Below are 26164 nucleotides of genomic sequence, written 5' to 3'. Positions count from 1 at the left end.
CTTCAGGGTCCCACCCAACTGGTTAAGCCACAAATAGTGGTAGGTGCGGGGGGTTCTGGAGTGAAAAGTAACAAGTTGCTTGGTTTTTGCTGATAATTTGTCCTAATTCTCGGTAAGAGGCCTTATCTTGCAGCTTGTCATTCTAAATATTTTTGTTTGTTTTTATTTAAAAAACATGAGAAAGCATTCCTTTTGAAAAATGATACAAAAGCTAATTTTTAAACATTTTATAATTGACTTATATGCCATTTACAGAAGAACGGTTTTAATCTAAGTTTATCTTCTTTCAAATTTCTACATTTCTAAAGATTTTTTTTTTTAAATGCTTGTTTAGAAAGAGTGCAAACAATCGAATTTGCTAGTTCAATTAGCTATCTTGCTTTAACACTTGTTATATTTCGTTTTACACCAAATATTTGATTTTAAATTACTAAAACGCATTTCTTGTTGAAATCTTCAAACTTTTTCAATGCTATTCACAAAATAATTTTGTTTTAAGCTAAAGACACCTTCTAGCACTTTTTTTTTTGGAATATGATACAAAAATGTTTGCCAAAAGTCTATACTTCATGACTTCCTTTAACGACTTTTACAGAAACAGTTCTCTATTCATCGTTTTTCTTTCTTTTAGGTTGAAACCTTCGAATTTAATTAAAAAAAAAAAACCTCATTTATAAGGTGCAACCATCGAATTTCTCAATTCAAACTAGCTCTCTACTTTCAAAACACTTGTTATTTATCATTTCACACCAAATATTTGAGTTTAAATTATCAAAATGCGCATAATTATGCTTTTACTGTCGAATTCTCCAAACTTTCTCTCAATACTATTCACAAAATAAATATTGAAAGGCCGCAAAATTCTCAGATAATTATCAATCTAAAAGTACACTGAAAGAAAATAAAAAATGTCCCATCTTTCGGTATGATAAGATCCAAAAATTATCATTCCTCATTTTAAAACATATTAATCACGCTCACCTGTACGTTGGAGGTGGGTTGCCCTGGGCTACACAAGGCAACTGAGCGGGATTCCCTTCTTCAGTTCTCACTTGTGCTTGGCTGAAGGTCACCCTGGGGAGTGTGGAAGCATGTGGTTCTAGGAATTAAATGAAAAGAGAAAATATTAAAGCGAGTCTTAATAAAATAAAGGCTCAAAAATACTCCGCTCGAATTACTTTTTCTCCTCTAAGAGCTGTTTGCTTTATAAAATGAATTATTCATAGGAGATCAATTTATTATTCATTACTATGCTTTTACCGCGTTGTTTACAAGATTTCTTTTGCCTGTTTAGCATGAGATTAATTCAATTAGTCCACATATTAATCGATGTCAGCGATGAAATGAAGATGTTGGACTTCTTCTTTCTTAATTGAATTGGGGAAATCAATTTTGTATGGATATATATAACGGGTGAATGTGTTTTATTTTTTTTTTCTCAGTTTCTTTTCTTAATATAACAGCTTTTTAAGATTCATCGAAAAATGTCAAGCACTTACTAGAGAGACGTATGTGATCAATATTGATGACAGTATTTGAAGAACATTGGATAAAAGAAATCTAATTTACATTTTAGCGACATTTTTGTCTAAATTGAACGACACGATTTAAAAAGAAATTAGATTAATTTTTGAGATTAAAGTTTTAAAAAACCTAATCATAAAATATACTTAATTGCAGTTAACTTAAATTTTCACGAAGAAGACTAAGAGAAACTTTGCTCTAAAAGTATAAAAATTGTTTTTTTGCTTATAATTAGGATTTTAAATAAAAGTTACCGATGAGTTTTTGCCGATGAGTCTAAATTGAATGACACGATTTAAAAAGAAATTAGATTAATTTTTGAGATTAAAAGTTTAAAAAACCTAAGCATAAACTAAACTTAATTGCAGTTAACTTAACTTTGCACGGAGAAGAATGTAAGTAACTTTGCTCTAAAATTATAAAAATTGTTTTTTGCTTATAATTAGGATCTTATATAAAAGTAACCAATGAGTTTTAGCCAACACTTCGTTTTTTGCTAATTTTAGTTTTTAAAAGAATTATAATCTTCACAATGCGTTTAAAAAAATTCTAAGGAGAAATTAGCCAATTGAATTCAGAATCAAACGATCAGTAAATGTGCTTGAAATCGTTGCTTCAAGTTGAATAGGTTCGTTTATAGCTGGGGCAAACCTAACCCGGCAGCATTGTGAAGGATACGCAGATCTTACTCCCAGCATTACAACGCTGCCAGAATAGGTTTGCCCTACTATTAGTACGAACTTTGACATTTTGCGGGTTACTCCCAGCGTTACAACGCTGCCAGATTAGGTTTGCTCTACTATTATTACAAACTTGGACGTTTTGCGGGTTAATCCCAGCATTACAACGCTGCCAGATTAGGTTTGCTCTACTATTAGTACAAACTTGGACATTTTGCGGGTTGATGAAATATCGAACTTTAACATTTGTTACTACTTACTATATTATTATAAGAAAAGCTATCACAACGCGTAAACTTTAACGCCTGAAAGATTCCTCGCATTATAAACAAATAGTGCAACATGATCGATAACTCACTCTAACCTTACAAATATGATCATGTATTTCCTCTCATTGTAAACAAATAGTGCAACATGATCGATACCTCATTCTAACCTTACAAATATGATCATGTATTTCCTCGCATTGTAAACAAATAGTGCAACTTGATCGACACATCACTCTAACCTTACAAATATGATCATGTATTTCCTCGCATTGTAAACAAATAGTGCAACTTGATCGAAACATCACTTTAACCTTACAAATATGATTATGTATTTCCTCGCATTGTAAACAAATAGTGCAACTTGATCGACACATCACTCGAACGTTACAAATATGATCATGTATTTCCTCGCACTGTAAACAAATAGTGCAATTTGATCGATACCTCACTATAATCTTACAAATATGATCATCTATTATATCGGAGCAAAACATATACCATTATAGAGAAAAACTACTTAATACTCTACAACGCCAAAGGAAACTATATTAACATCAGGATCAAAATTGCAAGACCTGCACTTTCCCCATCTGTCTGAAAAGACTATAAAAAGGATTCTTTTACGACAGAAAAAAAATCTTTATCATTATATAGCTAACCATTTTTCATTTTGCATCCTTTAATAATTTCAAAAATAAAGAAAACTACTTACTTCGCAGCATAATTTGTAAAAAGGAATAAATTGACCTTTCTAATGGTTTTCTAAAATCATATTTATCTTTAAAGTTTAAGAAAAACCGTAAATATTGATCAAAAAAAACCGTTTTTATGCCTTGTTTCTCTTTCTTCTCCAGAAGATGAGAAAAAATGGCATTTTTTAAAGCCAAAGATCTTTAAAGGAGAATTTTAAATGGACGAAAACCTGTCTTATAATACAGATGGTTGCTTAGTTTATTATGCGCTCGTTAGTTCCCACATATTTTGTTTTTAGTAAATAATTTTCAAAAATTAATGAAGAACGTTGACTTAAGCTTCTTTCTTTTATGTACCTCGCTTAATAACTTTCTTCAGGTCTTGATTTTGCGAAGAAATTTGTGTGATATTCTGCTGTCGAAAGTAATGTATTTTCTGAGCTTTACATTTTTTTCAAACAAAATCTATTTCTAAATTTGTGTTTTACAGTTTGTTACAGTCTCCGTCAAAATGAGAATTTCATCTCACTCATCACGTTGGGCCAAGAGCAACTTTCATTGGAAAGTTTTGGCCATCTATATCATTCAGTCCTTATCTGGTTGTCCAAGTATCCAGTTGGGACAATCAAGTATCCAGTTGGGACAAGAGCAACAACCAGTTGGGACACCCAAGTATCCAGTTCGGAGTATCAAGTATCCAGTTGGGACAAGAGCAACTTTCATTGGGAAGCCCTGACCATTTTTGTCATTCAGTCCTTATCTGGTTGACCAAGTATCCAGTTGGGACAATCAAGTATCCAGTTGAGAGTATCAAGTATCCAGTTGGGACAAGAGCAACAACCAGTTGGAACAATCAAGTATCCAGTTGGGAGCATCAAGTATCCAGTTGGGACAAGAGCAACTTTCACTGGGAAGCCCTGACCATCTACATCATTCAGTCCTTATCTGGTTCAAGCATTTTTTTTTCTAAACATAAGGGATTTCTTGGATAAACTCGATTTCGAAATAGTGCGTGGACCTCTTAATAATTGGTTAAACTGTTGGGCGGCTTTGATGGGATGATCCAAAATCTGCTGCTGCGTTTGAAACGGATCTTTCGATGTTAATGGGAAACATGTTCAAAAAAAAAGTAAAATGTTCATATTTTACTTTGCGATACAATTTTCATCCAGTAATGGGCTTTATTTTCAACTATTGGTTTCCGCACGGCTTTGCCTGTAGTAGAAAATTAAAAGGTGATTTGTTTAGCCTGTATATTTGCAAATAATGGACGAGGAATTTCTCGCCAATTCGCTATGTTCATTTGCTCGCAAACGTTATGATAGTTTGCTCGTCCACGTTATGATAATTTTCTCTGTAAAGTGTTTTTAAAATTGAAACAGAAAAAGAACAAAATCGAATTTTCAAAAAATCGCTTCGAGGCGATCCCCATGCTACAAACTAACGGTATGCAAATTTCACGAAAATCGGTCGAACGATCTAGGCGCTATGCGCGTCATAGACATCCAGATAGATATCTGGAAAGAGATTCTGACTTTCAGCTTTATTATTAGTTAAGAAATATAAAGATTATAACACACCGGTGTTTATCTTAAAGAAAATACCCTCAAAGGAAAACATTTCTGTTTTTCCTAATCAAATACTTTTGGGGCAAAAATGCGACTGAGAGGAAAGTATTTTCTTCAAAAGACTGTTGCCTAGATACCCGTTTTCGTTCATTCCTTTAAAAAATATTATTGCTTTAACAGTTTAAACAACAATTGCTCCAAACCATTTTTCACACTACTGATCTAACAAGCCTATGAGAACCGAGACATTCTTATCAGAAAGAAATGCTGATGCGTAAAATGCTTTTAACATGATTTTTTTGGATTTTATCATTTCAAAGAATTTTGTACAGTTCAAATAACCTGAACAATAGCATGTATCTGTTAAGTTTAAACATATTTGTTTAAAGTAAAAACGTTTACGCAAAAAGCTAATTTTATCATGAAATGTTTGGAGACTGACAATTTCGTAAGTCTTGCTCATTTCCTTATGTGTAATAGTGATTGTTCTGACATAAATTTAATCACATTGAATTTTAAAATTGAAGATAGTGGTTTGTCTAAACTGATAGATAGATTATATAAATAGTATGAAGAGTTAAAATCATTTATTTATCACATAAAGTAAAATTTCCGCAAATGATAATATTATTATACATAACGAAAGAAAATAACTCACTCAGCATTTATATTTTTAATTATATTTAAACACTATCAGTAAAATAATTAATTGCATGTTCAGTGAAAATTGAATTTTTCCCAATTGAAAAACACTGGAACAACGTGATCCTTACTTTCTTTTTACCATATCTGATTCTAATTATTCTTTTGACTTATTTTGCAATTATATTTTTGCATTTCCTTCCCCTATGTTTATGCTTTCTCTATGTTATACATTAAAGTACGGTATACAGAGTGTTCCGTTTTAACCTGCAAGACCTTTATTTTCGCAACTGTTAGTCCTAAATGTATACTTCCAGTTGCGTAGATGTTCAAAATCAGATAGAGTTAAGATATTGAATGTTTGAAGCCAAAAAAAAAAAAAAAAAGAGTCATAAGAAACGAATTCTAACTTTTTATACGGGTTCTAGGTCCCCTAACTAATATTTAGATAAACATCTCCATTGAAAACCATTACTAACAAAAAAAAAAAAAAAAAAAAACTTGAAATTTGTGCGATCAAAACTCAAAGAGATATTCCAGTTTAAAGTTTTAAGGGACCATACAGAAAATGAGATTGGAACTTATCGCTCTTTCATAAGAATGACAGGTCGTCAAAGTAAGAAAATCAAGGTATTTATATTTTTAATTGCTATTCAAAAATAAATGCAAATGTTATCCCGTGATACGCAAAAACACACTACAAAACCTCGAATAATTTGAAAAATCACATTCTATGCACACATGTAATTTTAAACACTTGTTAACCACTATATTTTCCCCAAAAGGTATTATTGACGGCGAGTGAAAAGTGGTGTAAGTCAAAAAACGCTGAGTTTCATATGTCGGTGAATATTGGTCTTACTGATTTAACACTTTTTGTAATGGAAATTATTTTTCAATAGAAATTGTTTCCCTAAATATAAATTAGGAGACCTGGGGTCCGTTTAAAATGTTAAATTTGATATTTTTTGACTCATTTTTATTTTTACTTCAAATTTTCAACGTCTTAACTCTGCATCTGATTTTGAACATTTTTGCAATTGGAAGTAAACATCTAGGACTAACGATTGCGAAAATAAAGGTCTTCCAGGTTAAAACGGAACACCCAGTATAAATTACAATGTGTTTTATTAAAAGCATTGATAGTAACAATTTACTAAAATCTTTCACAAATCAATTCAATATTCGCATGTCACTTTTTACTAGTTTTGCTACATACTTTATTCTACATTATTCTTAATATTTTAATACATTTTGAGCTTTAACTTCAGCCGTGTATACTGGTCTCGCTAAGAAACTTGTCTGAGAAACATAAAATAACATTCTTTTGCAAGTGGAAATTTGCTTAAAGAAATCTTGTTGAACTGTTTTTTTTTTTCTTTTTTTCTTTTTTTTTTTTTTGTGATCAATTCGTGAACATTACTTAAAGTAACGAATAAATACCTTTGTGCTGAAAATTAAAATAATTAGTAATTTAACGTTATGAAGCACAAAAAGTGCAAAATTATTGCAATAATTTTGCAATTTTTGTGCTTCATAACGTTGGATTACTAATTATTTTAATTTACTTAAAGCTTAAATATCATTCAAACAAATAGAGAAGAGTGTTGTACCTTGCTTGGAAACCTCGGAATGCTTGGGACCGCGATCTTTCTGGATTCCGAAATTTTTCAAATTTTGGGTTCTGACTCAACAAATAATAAGACTCCTGTCATGCGGTATTTGTCACGTTTTTCCTCGTATCGCTAAAGTTTGAGTTAAATTTCATTCATTTTATGATGAATCTGAATAAAAGTAGGGGAAAGTTTTGTACCCAGGGACACTTTTAAAATTTTAATTTTTAACGTCAATTGTTTAAATCAAATTCCAAATCTAAAAGTCACATTAAAATAACCCAACATACTTCTATGTGATATATTTTCTAAAATTCAGACCGTTTGAAAATAAAATGTTGCCAGTCATTTAAAATAAAAGTTTCAAGCTGTCCCAAGGTAAACATCCTATTGTATTTTGACACACATCCAATGGTAAATTCTTCATGATTCAGGAAACAGCCATAGACTTGAGCCAATTTGGCACCAGAAAAAAAAAAAAATCATGGTGGTGAATTAAATTATGAATATTTAGTAATGAATGATGAATAATGAATTATTAATTATTATCTGACATTAATTGTGTTTAAAAGACTACAGAAGATTAGAACATTGTTATAAGTTCCTAAACATATCTTAATTATTAAGAACCAAAAATATGTTTTGTCTTGGAATGTGTCCTAAGGTATAAAATGTTTCGTTATCCCAAAGTACAATTACCACGTGTTTTAAGAAAAACCAAAATAATGGTCAATCTAGACGCACTATCATTATTTTATCATAAGCAAATTATTTAATGTACTTATCTTTTATAAAAAAATAAAATTCAGTTGATTAAATTTACAAATACAAAGACAGAAAACGAAATAAAAATGAAAAAAATATTTACTTTTGAGTCGTTAAATTTTTTTCTCTCACAAAATCGTCAATTTTACTCATTTGGTGCTGATTTTTACTATGGCACCAATTAGTGGTGAAGCTTACGATTAGAGATTACAAAAACATGGCTTCTAAAAATAGATTCTTAGAAATTAGCTGTGTCCCAAGGTACAACACTTTCCACTAATGTGCAAAGTAGGTAAAAAAATAATGAAAATATCCCTGCAGTGCAGTGAGTTTAATATATTAGATCAGTTTCTAATGTTGATAATTTTTCTCTTGTAAATGTTTCTGCTTTACAATACTAAAAAAAAATAATATTTATTTAGACATCTTGAATTCAACTTAGGTTTTTTTGCGACGAGTGTGTGTGTGTGTGTGTGTGTGTGTGTAGGCGTGTGTGTGTTGTGTGTGGGGGTATGCGTATTTGTGTGTAGGCATATGTGTTTGTGTCTGTGTGCAGGCATGAGTGTGTGGGTAGTTGTGTGTAGGTGTATGTGTGTTTGTGTAAGTGTCTGTATGCGTGTGTGTATGTGTGTGTATGTATATATGTATATATATATATATATATGTGAGTGTGTGTGTGTATGTAGGTGAGTATATGTATATGTGCGTGTGTGTGTAGGATATGGACGCAAACTGGAGTCGGTTTTCGCTAGAGGAGCAGCATGTGAGGATCCGGTCGACGGTGATGCTGCAGAGGATGGCATTGGCGGGGGGAAAATAAAATCATAGGACATCAAAACAGTCAAATAAAAGTAATAAGCAATCGTCATTGCTCAAAAAAAAAAAAAAAAAAAAAAAAAAAAACACGGAGGTAAACTATGTCATTATTTACATTATATACGAAAACACCCGTTGTATGACAGCAATATCCCAAATAATAATTTTATCAATGCCAAATATAAGATTGTGTAGAAATGAAAGCACATACTGAAACATGAAACATAGAATAAAAAAAGTTTTAAATCTTACCTGATACAGTAATTTTTCCAGCGCTTATACTGACTACCATTTCTCCCGTTAGCCTGTGTCTTGTTTGACATCTGTAATTGTATTCCGAATCTTTTTCTTGGGTTTCGTGGATTAGAAGCTCGCCAGAGTACAGAACAGTGTGCGAACGGACTGTAAAAATAAAAGTATTTTAAGTAGGAAATTGCTGGTAGGAGATTTTTTTATTAAAACATATCCACGAAAAAAAACACACACACACACACACACACATATATATATATATATATATATATATATATATATATATATATATATATATATATATATATATATATATATATATATATATATATATATATATATATATATATATATATATATATATGAGTATTTCTTTAAAATTAACATGGACAAATACTCTTTCTGAGAAGTTAAATGTAATTCTATTGTTATACCAACGGCATACGAAATGTATTTCCTACACTCCAAATGAAACACTCACCCCCCATATGATACATGCTCTATCACTGTTAAAAAATCATGAAACGTTTTAGGTACACGTAAATGTAAAATGGAGTGCTTATAGTAGAAGAAAAATGCACTTTAAATTGCACCGAAAATTTACGCCTGCAGCACCAATCACGTAATTAGCGTAAGTCACGTAAATCACGGGACTCGGTGCGAAGCATTTGTTTTTGTTTTTCCGTTCTACCCTCGAGTCGCATTTAGCATAGGGGTTAGTGCATCAGTCTGTGACCAATTAGAAGGTTCGATTCTCGCTGCTTATGCTGCTTATACTTTGTTATTTTTATTCAGTGCAACTAGCAGCATATTTCTTTTACCGTAATATTTTACAGTGGAGTAAGATTTTACGGTAATGAGTACTGGAAAAAACGTAAGTACGTAAAAAAAATCTTCTTACGGTAAGATTTCAGTTTTTTTTTTTTTTTTCAGTGTACATGTAGCGGAATTCTACAATTATTATTGTCTAAGGCTTTGAAATGTTAAAAATTTTTTTCCAGATTTCCGTATTTCTACTGTTTCTAAGTGGACCTTGAAATGAAGACCTGAAAACTTATGATTGGTTCCCTTTAATTTATAAAGAATGTTTTCTATTTGCCTCTTGCTCTCAGCTAGTTGTCTGTAAATTGTTCTAAAGGATGGAACCACTAGATGGCGATGACGCTTTCGGGCCTTGTGTATGAAAATGTATGACTTATCTGTGTTAATCGGATGCCCTTTAAATTATCGAAAAATTCGAAACTTCATATGCTGCCTATTTTGATCTTAAGATGCACTGAACGGAATATTATGCACCCACCAATCAAAGTCAGCGTTTTAAAATTTGTTTATTTTTGATTGGACATCGCCCATTTTGACCGCAAGAAGCGTTGAAAGGAATCTTGCGCACCCACCAACCAATGACAATGTAATGGAAAACATGGATTCCCTGTAGCGACATCTTTGTCGTCATTGGCTTAAAAGAGTATGCGAAATGAAGTAGGGCCAAATCCAAATTTAAACATTGCTCAAACTGTTCTCAAAGAAAAATACATTTTTAATTGCGCGTGCGCGTTCTACAACAGGGTACTATTCCAGGGTAATAACCAATTTGCGCTGTGAGATGCCTCAATTTGTAAAGTAAATACAATTTACTCTACCTACACCACTTTTAAAAACATAGCAGCACCCACTCCAAAATTAAGAAGTTGGCGAGGAACTTCAGTGGGCACACTGTAAAGCCTTCAATTGCGTGGACGTTTTTAGACTGCTAAATATCATTTTACAGTAACAATATAACTGTAAAATATATGTTTTATAGGGTCTGGTGGGGGAAAGTGGTCAATGGGGTAAAGTGGTCAGTCGTCAAATAAATGGCTATAGCTTGGAAATAAATGTTCTAATGAATGTGAAAATTTTATTATAGAGTAGGGTAGTTAGAAACTACATTTTGAGTACAAAATTTTACAACTGGCAAAATGTCATTCGATAAAAAAAAAATATTTTCTGTTAGTATGAAAAGTTTTTAAATCTAAAGACCTCTTTTAACTTCCTTGGGAAATTTTGTTTGTTAGAATTATGAACAGATTGACTGCATAGGAAGCTTCCTACATGTCTCAAGAACTCTTACTCATTAGCAGTTAGCTGAATCTATTTTAGATAATTTTTTAGAACAATTTTAGTAAGATGGGGTAAAGTGGTCATAATGTTAGGCTTAACAAGTATTCTTCTTCTAATGTCACTTAATCATTAAGTATAAGGCAGATATAAATTAAATATTAATTTCACTTAATATGTATTGTTTTTTCAGTAAATGGTGTTAAATATACGAGTATATGCGTAAGTATACGCATATACTCGTGTAGGCACGTATATAGACGTATTCACATAAATGCACCAATAAATACATATGTGGGTATCTGCAAGTATTTTTAATCTATACAGATATACATTCGGCTATAACGTATATACTCGTTTGTATATATAAACACTTATATACTCAGGTAGACACTCATATACGCGTACGTACTCGAGTAGACACTTACATACAAGCATATGATATACAAATATACAGGGTGAGCTTAAACTTTTAAGCAAATTATTAAAAATGTTAGAGGGGAGGATAAGAAGCAAGAAGCACATAAGGAAACAAACACAATACTGACGCGCTACATGCACGCAAAGCCAGAAACTGATGGATGCAAAACTGATCAAAAATGTATTACACAAAGACAATTTTACACAACATTTTAGGTTTCAAGAAAATTTTAAAGCGATTGATGAAATTTGCGGCCTACAGCTGTGATATATGTGCGTCACAATCACAAAGCACGCTCTGTTACAATAACGAGACTTTTGAAAAACTTTCATCAGCCGATGCGCCTTTGTTGCGATGCTTGTATTAGAGCTACAGGCCGTAACTTTTTACAACTGCTCTAAATATTTCTTAAAAACTAAAATCTTATGCAAAATCATCTTTGGGTAACAAATTGGTGATTTGTTTTGCATCCATCAGTTTCTGGCATTGTGTGCATGTAGCGCGTCAGCGAACGTAAGTTCCTTATAATTCTTTGCTTCTTATCCTCCCCTCTCACATCCCTTAGATTTTTGCCCAAGAGCTTGTTTTCACTCTGTAGGCACACATGATGTATATAAGCTTGTATACTCGTGTATACATACATGTACTTATGTCTACACGTAAATGTACGTATATACATCTATACAGGTATATAATCATGTTTGCACGTATACGTACGTATACGCGTGCTTCACAATGTGAGTAGACACGTACCCCCAAACATACACTGGATGTATCCACGAATTAACTCGTGTATATCCGTTTGTGTATGTACACTTATATATGCGTGTATACGTCTACTGTACTCGTATATACTCATGTATGCACGTATATACTCAAGATACAAGTGCATACACTCATATGATGTTCGTTTACACACATATATACTCGTACATACATGTGACACGTATATACTCGTGTATACACGCATACACTCCTGTAGCCAATCACGTATAAATACTTATATACACGTATATGCTTGAGTAGGCACGTGCATGCATGTATCTGATGCATACATGCATCTACTCATATATGAACGTGCTTACTAATGTTCACACGACACGTATATACTCGTGTATACTCACATATGATTATGCATATACTTGTAACTATAAAAATAAGCGAAATATACAAATATTAGGGTTTTTTATAATGGTTTTGTATCTATTTTTAACTATGACCACTTTACCCCATGCTATGACCACTTTCCCCCACCCCATGGGGTAAAGTGATCATAAATACAAAGGGAAAAGAAAGTGTTATAATGCTACTTAAATCAATATTTATTTTCCTAAAACTCAATGTACCGTGTTCTTTAATAATGCAATGTAAAATAAAAACAAAAAAAGTTTAAGTGTTTAAAGAATTTATTGTATTTATTATTCACCTAAGTTGAAAACCTACGATTTTATGACCACTTTACCCCACCAGACCCTAAGTTATTTTCCAGTTCTCGTTAAGAATGTTTTTTTTTTTTTTTTAAGTAACAAATGATAATTATGAACGTTTTTTGTCCCCTATACAAAATGTTTTTAAGATATCTCATCAATCATATTGTGCATAACTCATACAGAAACAATTGAAAAATCATGAAATAAGGAGCATTACAATAAAAACTTGCTAAAAATACTTCGTTTGAGTTAATCCCTTAATATTATCGTTTTCCCTACTGTTTTGTTTGTATTTGCTCCAGTTCCACATTTTGAGGTTGTAAAGAAATTTGAATTCAAAAAAAAACTGTCTTATTAATATAAATAGCGTTTCTTATACATCTATTTACGCTTTAATAGTTCTTCATTGTAATTTATGATTGCTCATTTTTATAACCTAACAAGACAGGAAGATACAATCCTAATGCGTCATTTAAGACAGACATTGTTTAACAAATGCTTTAAAATTGCACATTTAATTTATATTATCGCATGCTTTTTCATAAGAAACAGGATGGCAATACAAAAGAATTTGTCAATGCCACCCTTTTTTTCCCGAAACAATGCATGCATTGAAATTCTTTTATTTGAGAAATATATTTTGAAAACAATCTTTTTCCGGGAAACATTTATCTACACAGCTATTGCATTTGATAGTTCTTTCTGCACTGATATTTGATATCCTTGGAAACTTTTGAAATATGTTGTCAAAAGACGAAAATCCTTTTCATACTCAACGCACAAGAAGTAATATATATTTCCAATTCCAATTTTGTACTTATATATATATATATATATATATATATATATATATATATATATATATATATATATATATATATATATATATATATATATATATATATATATATATATATATATATATATATATATATATATATATATATATATATATATATATATATATATATATATATATATATATATATATATATATATATATATTAGGGTGGTCCTTATTTATATGGAATTTTTTTTTTCAGATTTTAACAAGTGACGCCCCCTAGTTTTGTGACACTATAATAAAAAATAACGTGTGCAAAATTTTACCTCGATCGGTCAATAATAACACGTGCCCTAGGCCGTTGAACTTTAACACTTTTGATAATTTTCCCACAAATCTTTAAGTTTTTACTTCTGACCCAGTACATCGCTTCTCCTAGGTTTGCAAAATATTTTTACAGTAAGGTAGCACTAAAATTAATCTTTCAATTACTTTATATCAGCTAAAGATTGTACGTTGAATAAGAATAAAATAATGCTTTAGAAACGTTCCTCAATATTACACTTTTCTCAAAGTATATCGATAGTTAATTCTTCGATTAATTGTGCTCCTCTTTCAGATTGTATCATTCACAAATTTCAGCGTTTTAACGACCTATCTTCCCTTTAAATAGCTTCCTTCATTTTGCCATGAATCAGGATCAAATAAGAAAAAAATCTTCAGTATTCGTAATTAATCAAACAGTTTTATTGACTTGTAATTGATTCCATAAAGAGGAAGAACTTTACTAAGAAAGTATTCCAAATCTTCAACTGTTATCTGAAATTTGTTAAAACAGTCATCATACACGTCTTTCTTATCACAAGCATTTGTTGGACTAGTCCTTTCCTATCTTCAAAGTTAATTCCTTTATCCAAAACGGACAAAGCTAGTAGTTTATACCCTAGATACCATAAGTGATTCATGAATTTTCCAATTGCTGCTTCTGCTGCATGTTTGTCATCCTTTTGTACGCTGCTAGTTTTTCGGACATATTATATTATTTAAAGGAACCTCGATTGGGTTTCTGCAAAAAACCATATCTTCATGTAGCATTTAATTGTAAAACAGCATTTAAGGGTTTTCTTTTCATCTAAGGCCAATTTAAATTGTTTCCTAAACATATAAATTTTCAAACAAGAAATTCCTTTTGCCACCCATCTTGCTCAGGGATAGGCTCCAGGTTGCCAAAAACACATCCCTCTAGAAAAGACTTCACCACGAAATATTTTTACAAGTTATAAGAATTCTCTGTAATCCTATATAAAGGGAAAGATCTTTCTCAATCCCACTTTTTACGAACAATAATATATCATCAACTTCGTCTTTTAGAATTAAAGTTCTTTGTGTACTCGATTAAAATGTTATAAGTTCTGAATGATGGAGATCTTTCCACAACATTTTGAAGCATTTAAATGACGGACTATCGGGTCTAGAACTAAGGAAGGCAAGAACTTCTTTAACGGCACACTCTGCAGTACGATTTCAAGTGCATGATGATGGCAATCCAAATGTAATGTATCACCGTTCAGTTTTTTTGCTGTAAAAAATTGCGTGCACAATTTATGCGGCTGGTATTGCAAGCCGTTGTATCAAACACTACAGGTATAGAACAGTCAGCAATAAAGAGCAATCATCTAAGATATCATATACAACTGAAGAAATATCTAAGGAATTCCGAGTAGCTGTTCAATATTAGGACCTGAAGCTATCACAGTAAGCATATCGGCGTCCTTTTTCCAGCTATATCTGGATGTAGCTTTCTATCCCAGTGAATATTTACGAAATCTATAGTTAAATTCATGAAATTGGATTTTACCTCTCTAAGATTTTCTCTTGCTCTCTTAAGGGATGTACGATTGATCACAAGACCATTTGGATTAAAATTTACTGCATCTACATTGGCCGTTAATAAATAAGCAGCATCTTTATCCCTAATATGGCATTTGTCTAACAGTGATGAAAAGCGAGCAGATATCAATAGTTGTCAAGCTTTTTTGCGTTGTGGTAGACCAGCTGCAGAAAAAAAAAGGTTCAATAGGTTAGGATATATATCCATTTCGGTTTCTAAATCATGTGAATCGCAAGTATTTGATGCTAATAAAGAACTATGTACTGAAATAGAAGAAAAATAATTTAAAGTATGGATTTTTACATTATTCCGATCTGGATTTTTTTTTTTTAATTTATATTTCTGATATGGAAAATACAGTATATTTATATGTTAGAGTAATTGAGGATTTTTCGAAATTTATATTTAAAAAAGTAAAAATTGCATAAGCATTTAGGTATGTTTATAACTAAAGAACAGCGAATTAAAATATAATTGCCATTACCTATACTTATAGCATCGAAACCTTGCGACCCTATTTGCCACACCTTTACAAACACAGGGAATTTCGAAAATCAATACTCTCAAAGCCTGGAGGAGGCAATTTGTTGTTGTCAAAGATCATTTATTAATGACCTAGGCCATTCATCAATGGCCTTTAGAAACCTTTGAGTCCATCTTTGTGGAAATAAATGTTCCCCTGCCGCTTGGTTGGAACGAACGCAGAAGAGCGCTATGCTTGACCCAAGGCCATTGGTGTACATGTACCCTCTGTAACATGTAAAATTTTACAGTATGAAAGTGAGAGAATGGTCGATCTGGAAGTAGCAGCATCTATTGAGGTTAAAAATTACTTTAAATATTAAACGTTAGAATATTTTTACATAAAAATGAGAAAATCGGCAATTTTTTCTTCGAAACTCAAAGAAGGGGGTCCTAGGGGCACGTGTTAATATTCATGGATTGACTTAAAATTTTGCAAGGATCATTTATTTGTATAATGGGACAAATTGAGGGGGCGTCACGTAAAATATCTGCAACTTCGAAAATAAGGATTACCCTAATATATATATATATATATATATATATATATATATATATATATATATATATATATATATATATATATATATATATATATATATATATATATATATATATATATATATATATATATATATATATATATATATATATATATATATATATATATATATATATATATATATATATATATATATATATATATATGATTGTGTGTGTGCATGTGTGTATATAAACATACATTCAAACATTGGGTAGTTTGTCGTTATATGATAACCGTAAGTAGTACAGGTTGTTTATTAAAAAAATCTTGCTCAGATATAGGAAATGCATTAAGAAAAAAAAATATTTCAAAACTAATTATATACATATTTTTTATTTTAAACCTTATCCCGAAAAGTGTTTCGTAACGTGAATACAATACTACAAGGGCACCTCTTGACATACTGAGACGATTAAAACAATTTTTAAACCCGCACTAGGGAGCAGCTCAACCATAATTTACCTTCTGAGGGGTTATTGTTTCGCCAAAGCAGTTCTTAGATGGGAAGACACTGTCATTTTAGAATTTGCAATAAATATTTAAAGCAAAGGTTTTGTTGGAGGTGGATGGTGCCCCCTAGCCCCCTTACGGTACCCCTAGAAGTGTTTTTATCTCTGAGACACACTTTTCAATGTTCGGTGTTAGCGACTCCTGCATGCATTTAACTAAACCGTATTGATGGGGGAAAATAATTATGTCTTTATTTTAGAAATGTAATTTTTTTCAAACAAATCCTTTTTTAATTTTTTTTTTTAATTTTTTTTAATCTATGGTGTGATTATCCTCCTTATCAACAACCTGTTGCCTTAAAGTGGATATTTTTTTATCCCTGATAGAAACTAATAACTATAACTATGCAGTCTATATCTAATAAATATGCACTCAACTCTCGATAATTCGAAGTCCCAAGGGACCGGCTAAAACGTTCGAGTTGTTGGCAGTTCGAGTTACGGGAAGTTTCCACACTAGTCTCAAGAGATTGGTACCCAGAGAAAACGTCGAGATAAAGGAATAATTTAGTTATTAGCTTCGAGCTATCGAGATTTGACTGGATGTCATTTATTTATTTTCTTATTCATATTAGCTCACATAAATTTTTTATTTACCCAGTAATTAGTTTTTGATTTATCGTTTCAGTTATTTATTCATTTGTTTATTTATTTATTTGAAGAAAAAAATCGTTTTGATATTATATTTTTTTTTGAATGTTTCCTTGGAGAAACACTTCAGTTATTTGCACATTTTTTTAAATGTACAAATTCATTACCAAAAATAGAAATTAGTTTTCATATATACAGTTTTAAAATGAAGTACATTGTTATATCTTTATGTAATGTAGATTTAAAAGCAAATTTATTATTTGTTCATTTCCAAAAAAGCAAGTTGTCTTAACTACATTACTTTGCTCTACATTCCCCTCTATGAATTTTCAGTCTAAAACGATGGTACGAGGATTTGTATAGGGGAAGGTCCTTTAGTATCGGACAGCGAGTAGTATCGGACAAGGGCTGCTTCTTAATTCCACCGTCAGGGGCAGCACGTACTGAGTCAACATAGTGTGCTGTATCGGGGAAGAAAGCCACAGACGCCATATTGGTTCAAATCAACCGTTCGTTCTGGTGTGCAAAGCTAGTTGCTTGTTTGTTGAGAGAATTGCAGTGCACGAACTTAACTTTTGGGGCATATATTTACACATAGAGTAAGTTACATTGTTTCATTGTTATACCTTTAGACTGATAGTATATTGATCTAAGTATTATGAACTATTAAAGTGTATAGCTTAAGTAATAACCTAGTGGTGGTTAAACAACTGTAGCTTTACTGTCGGGTTGTATCGGACAAAGTTATTGGCACCAAAATAAAATGCTGACGGTGTTTTCTTTGTCCAACAGGTTGAAATGGAAAAATCACGACAGAAAGGGGATGAGAAAAAAACAAATATGAAAGAAGCCACTGAAAAAGTTGGACTTAATGAAATGACAATTAGATAAATTACTGAAAGATATTTAGTCCCAAAAAGTATTTTGACTGATAAGATCAAAGCTTTTCATTTTTAGACTTGTATATTATTCTACGTAACCAACTACTTTGTTCGTTTCATTTTTTTTTTTTTTTTTTTTGCAGATTAAAATGTTATTTCTGAACTATGTTTTTATTTCTACCTTTTAATATTTTGTTCAATACAGCCTTCCAAAATTTAAAATTGGCCAAAAAAAAGAGTTTGACAAAAATTTGTTTAAAAAATACGACTCCATGTTTTTTTAACCAAAGTTTACAATTTATATTATGTAACTTAGTACAGAATAATTTAGTGTAAAAACTAATTATTTACAAATAAAACAAAAAGTGTTATGATTGAAATGGCTTAGATGTCTGATACCACCCGACCTTCCACTATCCTCTGTATTTAACTACTACCTTTACAGCCACAAAAAGACAGAACTCCGCTTCAGTTTTAACAAAAGCTAAAATTATATTTCTTGCAAACTGATAAGATTACTTAGGTATTGAGCAGTACATAATTTAGTTAAATACAAAAAGGTATAGTGAGTCACTTTTGTAAACAAATATTTCGGAAACTTGTTTTCAAATAACTTTTAGTTCTCAAAATATATAAGAAAGAGATATATATTTTCAAATAAGAGTCTTGTAGCTATATAGAACCGAGTTATTAAAAAGAAAAAAAAGAGGAAAGAAATAAATCTAAATTAAATGCATTCCGTTATCTCCGTGCATTCACAAAGTATTGCTTATGTTTTCCTTTTTCTCAGTTTACAAATATTGTCTGAAAACAAAGTTTTATGATAATATATTTCTATCTGAAACTGTCATCTGTGTATCTTCTTCCAATGCTGATACTTGATACCTTTAAATCCTTTGAAATAAATTGATAACATAAAAGAAAAATGTCGTTTGTTCTTGCCAGAATAAAATCCTGAGTTTTTTGTCTATAAATTTCTATTGTGATTTTAGAGAGAGATATATATACACATATTTGTTATTTTGTATAAAGCAATGCTATTTAAATGGCACTTCCTTTCGCCGCACTAAAAAGAGATTTCTCATAAAATAAATATAGATTGTTTTTGGAAAATTCTACGAAGCATTAAAACGAGAATTTTAAAAGTATTTTTGCCTTACTTGTATTTCTTATTCCTATTTTGGAACCGCCAGTAGATTCGTATGAGTTATTTTTAATACAACGAGTATTTTTTATTTATGGTGTGCTGAAACTTGAAACTGTCTGATTGCACAAACAAAAACAATAGTATTCTATTTGATTGATTTGTTTTTTGCAAATATTTTGTTCTAAATTTAGATGATACGCTGTTTTTTGAACAAGAATAACGCTGCTGTTACCAACCCAAGTTTATGTTTTTTGCATCAACATTTAAATAAAATAATATAAAATAACCAAAACAAAATTCAATAAAAAAATTTTGAAAAAAAAATAGAACCGACTTCAAAATTGCTCTAAAAAGTGAAAAATAATTTAATTCTTTAAACACCATCGATAATACTTTTAAATATAATTTTTGAAGTTGGCGCAAAAACGATCGATGAAATCATTCACAGCCATAACTCAACTACAAGTATAAATTTAACCAGGTCCAGTTTCTTTACTACCACATGCATTACGCATTGATGACAGCATATTTGAGTAACGATATAAATGTTTCGTTCCTAACTTTGGATGATTTTTTGATAAAAATATGAGCGAAGCATGGTTACAATGGATTTTACTTTTTGTTTTTGCGCCAACTTCAAAAATTATGTTTAAAAGTATTATCGATGGTGTTTAAAGAATAAAACTATTTTTCACTTTTTAGAGCAATTTTAAAGTCGGTTCTATTTTTTTTCAAAATTTTTTTATTTCATTCTTTTTAGTGTAAATGTAGATATTTCAGTAAAAGTAAGAAGTTACCTAGTAAGAAGTTCGGCCCTATATCACTGTATTGCTTTAGAAAAGCCTTTATTCAAAATTATCATTACAATTACTATTAATGTTACTGTTATATGGCACCAAACTTTTATAACAATGAGTTTAATATTGTCACGTAGATGAAGATAGCGAAGACAATGTAAAAGACAAATGAAGCGAATACTCGTTAGTCTCAACTAGAGATCTTTATTCAGAACCACGAATGAACGTTACATCTCCTTATATACAACTTGAGAAAGTGCTGGAACTTTCCAGATTTGGAAAGATACAGAAATTAATAGAACATTCGAGAAAATACGGGAAACAGTAGAAACGAAATTTTAGTAAAAGTAACTTTGTCCTAGTCGGTATTTGAACCTGGGTCACTCGTGTGGGAGGCGAGAATTCTACCACTGAGCCACCGTTATCCACAGACAGCTACAATATCATTTTAATCATTTAATCGGGAAATTGCATAAAATTTACTGTTTTTTGCCCATAACTTTTTTTCTAAAGAACAAATATGGTCAAACAAAGTAATGGGACCTAAGTTGAGCCATCCCCTATCCATCAGAAAAAGAATAATCAAAATCGGTTCACTAGGTAAGACGCTATGAGTGGACTAACAAAAAAAAACATACATACGGTATGAACTGATAACCGCCTCCTTTTTGAAGTCAGTTAAAAAATAAATAAGAATATTTTCAAGGAAAAAAAAAAACGATAAAATTATAAGAAAAGCAGGTTCCAAAAAATGCGATTAGTAAATCTAGTGCACGTGCAGCAGCTATAATTTATTTATTCAAACAACATTCTGTGTTATTCGAGCTTGAATTAAGTGCTACATCTAGCGTCATTTACTGTAAACATTTGATAACGGTTCAGTTTTAGAAAATAATGCTGACGATAACGATAAAATGTAAAGTTAATACAGATTTTAAAAACTAAGAAGTTATCAAAATTTATTTGTATTCAGTAGGGACTGATGAGGGAGTGAGAAAATAAAAAAAAAATCTTCCACTCCGTTAAAACTTTCCTCTGAGAACAAAAGAACTGAAATTCAAGTAACTTTTTTTTATGCAATATGCTGTGATGGATATCAAAACATTCTAATTTCATCAATTAGAGGAACAGTTAGAGGAACTTTAAGGAGTTATTAAGGTAGCGACGTAAGAAAGTGGGGACAACATTAAATGATAATATTAAAGTTAATATTTTTATAATGATTTTTAATAATGTCATAATATAGTCCCTATTTGAACATAAAATCAAATTACTAAATAAATAAATAGCTCATTAATACTTGAAGATTTCAAAAAAATAATTTTAAAAGTTGTAATTTTGTGTGGGGACAGAATGAGGGAATGCGGAATCGTTGATTTTAATTACAGTATTAATTAATTTATTATACACAAGCACTAAAAATTTGAAGTTTGCGTCTCCCACTCCAATGCCGCCCCCCCCATAGGCCACACTGCTTCTGGTTTTATTGGAATACTAGTGATACCCGCACGGCTTTGCCCGTAATAGAAAAATCAAAAGGTCTCTTGGTTCGCCTGTATATTTACAAATAATGTATGGTGAATTTTCTTGCCAGTTGGTTTGTACCCTTCTTACGGTTCCACGTTATGATGATTTCGTATCTCGTCAATTGGCTTGTGCCCATATTACGGTTCCACGTTATGATAATTTCGTAATTTACTCGTCCATCTTATGATATTTTTTTTTCTTAAAATTGGAATAGAAAAAGAACCACATCGAATTTTCGAAAAATCGCTTCGAGGTGCACACCCCCATGCTACATACTAACTTTGTGCCAAATTTCATAAAAATCGGCCGAACAGTCTAGGCGCTATGCGCGTCACAGACATTCTACAGACATCCAGACATCCTCCGGACAGGGAAACTTTCAGTTTTATTATTAGTAAAGATGTAAATTAAAAAGACTACCAAAATAGCTTTGAAACATCATGGTATGCATGTCGGTCAAATATATTTTTAAAAAATGACAAACTAATGATATGCAGGCTTGGGAAATTAATTTGTCATATTTGATGAGAATCACCCATATACCTTTTAAACTTTATGACGTGGAAAACGATTTTTCAAAAAATAAAAGAAACTGAAGTAATAACAAAATGAGGTAAAAAACATTTCGACCAGTAAACCTACGAGAATTGCACGTGGCAGCAGCTTTCATATATTCTTCAAACAAAATACTGTGTTACCTTAACGAATCCTAAGCTTAAACAAAGTGCTACATCTAGCGTCAATTATGTAAATTTTTATAACCTGTTTAGTTAATCGTTATAAATTGCAACACTAGTGTACGCTTTAAACGTTAGGACGTAGTAAAAAACATTTTTGTAAGGAATAATTCGTTTTTTTTTACTTCCTTTTACAAAAAAGGAAGTATTGTATTCGCAAAAAATTTTTCACTCAAAAATCGACCTTAATTTCCATTTACTCACCCCCGAATGAATGTTGAGGTTTTTTTTTCGACTCGACCACACGTGGATAAGTGCCTAAGAACATATAGACACGCGAAATATCCATAATAACGATTCCCAAGTTAATTACAACGAATTTTGCGTATGTTCGTATGTGCGTATAACTCAAAAACAGTATGTCCTAGAAAGTAGAAATTTGGCACGTAGGTTCCTAGTGGGGTCTAGTTGTGCGCCTCACCTTTTGGTTGCATTCAGGTGTTTCTAAAGTGGTCTTTGCCCCTTTTTGGGGGGAAATCATTGTTAATTTCGATGTAAGCTCAAAAGGTATTAAAATTTGGTGGACAATTGGCGATATATCGCCAGTATTTTGGTCGCCAAGTTTTGTCGCCAACTTAGCGACAAATTCGGTGATTTTTTTTTTATTTATTTTTTTAAAATCTGGTTTCAATTTGGTCACTATTGGTGATATTTAGAGAGTAAACTATAAAATCACATTAAAAATGCCAATAATGGGGGAATTTCATTAAATTGGAGTAAAATGAAATCATGTGATGCACATATCAACTCGGTTTTTTTTTTTTTTTTTTTTTTTTTTAAATTTTGTTCATTGTGTGTTACTTGAAGCTCAACCAGAAGCTTTACATTTAAAATATCCTGCTAAAGTACCGTAACTTCTCCATTATGTGTCTGCTGATGTTACAGAGGGTGGTAAAATTATTATACTCAAACAAAACCATTTTGCATTTTTATTGTTTTTGTTGTTGTTACATAGTTTTATTATTTGATCACATTTTAAATTTTAGTTAAAATATGAATTCAACTTATTAAACGTTAAGTACCTTCTGATCGATGCTATGAATAAATTAAAAAAATATCATTTAATATTTATTGACTTCGCTTTTTGCTTCTATCACCGCTTGAATGCGGCGTGTCATGCTTTCAGTGCATGAAATGGCTACATGGGTTACGTAGTATTATACTTAAAGTCGTTACTTTTTTTCCAAAAATAGCACTCACATGAAGAAGCTTGTAACTTAAAATTTTAACGCACCCTGACACTGACGTCTATCACATTTAAAATATCAAAAAAAAGAGAAAAAAAAAACCCTTGTATAATGTTATCCTTTTTCAAAAAAAAAAAAGAAAAAGAAAAGAAAAAAATTAATTTGAATTTTGAGGTCTTGAATTCAAATTATGTTTTTCGCAATCACATGTTTTTTTGCGTAGGTGTGTATGTGTGTGGTATGTTTGTATGTGTGTGTGTGTTTGTGCCTGTGTGCAAGTGCGTGTGTGAGTGTGTGTGTATGTGTGTGTGTGTGTGTGGGTATGTGTGCGTATATTTGTGTATGTTTGTGTGGATATGTGTGTATTTGTGTGTGTGGGTATGTGTGTATGTGTGTGTATGTGGGTATGTGTGTATGTGTGTGTGTATGTGTGTATGTGTGTGTGTGGGTATGTGTGCATGTATGTGTGAGTGTGTGTGTGTGTCGGCATGCGTGTGTGTGTGTATGCGTGTAGTTTATGGACGCACTCTGGATTAGGTTTTCGCTAAAGGAGCAGTATCGTGAGGTCGGTTGACGGTGGTGCTCCAGAGGGAGGGAGGGAAATAAAATCATAGCACGCCAAAAACAGTCAAGGGAGATCAATAAACAATCGTGATTGCTCGAAAAAAAAGGTAAACGGTTTCCAGAAAAAACTTTAAGCTTTTAAAAAAACTGTAAAATGTGTTCAAATAATAAAACAAGTCTTTATTTGAGCACAATAAATTGGCCACTCTCAGTAAATTACTTAAAAGGAACGTTGGAAAATATACAATCAACTGCTTTTTAAATTATGCATCTGTTGACTGTATTAAAGTTAAAAATATTAGTTTTCAAAAGTTTTGTTTTTATCTTAATATATCAATGTAAACAGAAAAAAAAACAAAACGTCTGACATAATAATTTCAACTTTCATCTCGTTTCCCTTTGACGCATGTTCTTTTGGATAAAAGCCTTTATGGAGAAGCATTTATTTTTGAGCTGCTATTATCCGATGTTTTTGTGATACTGAAAACTTTTTTTTTCTAAGATATGCTTGAAAACCTTTAAAACATCATGTCAAAAGCAGAATGACAAATGAGCGGCATGGAGGAAACAAAAAATTATTCTTGAAAATCACATTCATCCATTATTTTGTATGTATACTATATTTTGTATAATTATTTATTTTTCATATTTAATACGTATTTTGTGGTTTCAAAACAACTTTTAATATGGTAAAATTTGCGTATTTTAGCCAGTTAAATTTACATTTTGCAACATTTTCTATTTTTTTCTGAACTATTCTTCTATTGTTGCAACTGCATCTAAAAATCTGAAAAACTATTTACGAATTGAGCATCTTCCCCACCTCCTCCCCAAAGAATTGACAAAGAAAGGCAAGCCCCAGTTCATGAGCCATCTAGTAGCGCTGTTTTTTGTGTTGTAAATATTATGTAAAATTTTGCTACTATGGAAAATTTTTGATTACTTTCAGTTCAATGTTGCTTATTTAATTTCGTTATCGGATTGAGTTTATTACTGTTTATTAGTTTATTTTATTTATATTAGGTATATTGGACGCAGTGTTTTTTTTTTTTTTTTTCATTCATAAGTTTGGAATACGTTTACGTCAGACTACTTTCTACCTTTCTTGCACTATACAAACATAGTTACGGAAGGTATTAAGTACATACGAGACAGCTAATTAATCTCAATAGGCGGCGATTTTTCAGTTTTGTTATGTTGCTATAAATATAAACTGCTAATTATACTGTACAAATACAAATGAATTTTCTAGATGCATAAAAATGTAATGTGGGTGTGAATGTAAAAAATATCTCCATGGCTAACAATGTGGACGGGACATATTTCACGTAAATTTTATTAAAATAAATACCAATCCGTGTTTTTTTTTCTTAGTTTAAGGGGGTCCGGGACACAAAAATCCTCAAATTTTGCAATTTTTTTTTATAATTTGAAAAATTGCTCCGTTTTTTCCTGCTTAAGAGGACGTTTGAATCTTGTTTCTACCTTAAATAGAACCAAAGTTATAGTTATTTTTGTTGCATGCATCTAACGAATGTGTACACAACTTTAAAACTTTAAACGCGTTTTTCTCCATGATGCAATTTTTCCCGATTTCTTGCATTCAAACTCTTATAAGTCAGGAACCGATACAGATAAAGTAATGAAACTTGGAGCATATCTTTTTCAAGCAATTTACTTTAAATTTTATTCGGCGAATTTGAAAAAAACGTTT

General features: G+C 31.2%; 1 protein-coding gene across 1 annotated transcript in view; it reads right to left on the bottom strand.

The window, feature by feature from the left end:
* LOC129222448 (cell adhesion molecule Dscam2-like) overlaps positions 1-26164 on the bottom strand; it is a 327768-nt gene that overhangs the window by 80813 nt on the left and 220791 nt on the right. Inside the window, exons 5-6 of the mRNA XM_054856962.1 lie at positions 8822-8971; positions 982-1099 (exon numbers count right to left, since the gene is read on the bottom strand). Of these exons, the coding sequence (XP_054712937.1) occupies positions 982-1099; positions 8822-8971 (268 nt within the window). The remainder of the gene's footprint in view (positions 1-981; positions 1100-8821; positions 8972-26164) is intronic.

This window comes from Uloborus diversus, chromosome 5, assembly GCF_026930045.1.
Source record: "Uloborus diversus isolate 005 chromosome 5, Udiv.v.3.1, whole genome shotgun sequence".
NCBI lineage: Eukaryota > Metazoa > Arthropoda > Arachnida > Araneae > Uloboridae > Uloborus > Uloborus diversus.
This window is presented reverse-complemented; position numbering and strand designations above follow the sequence as displayed.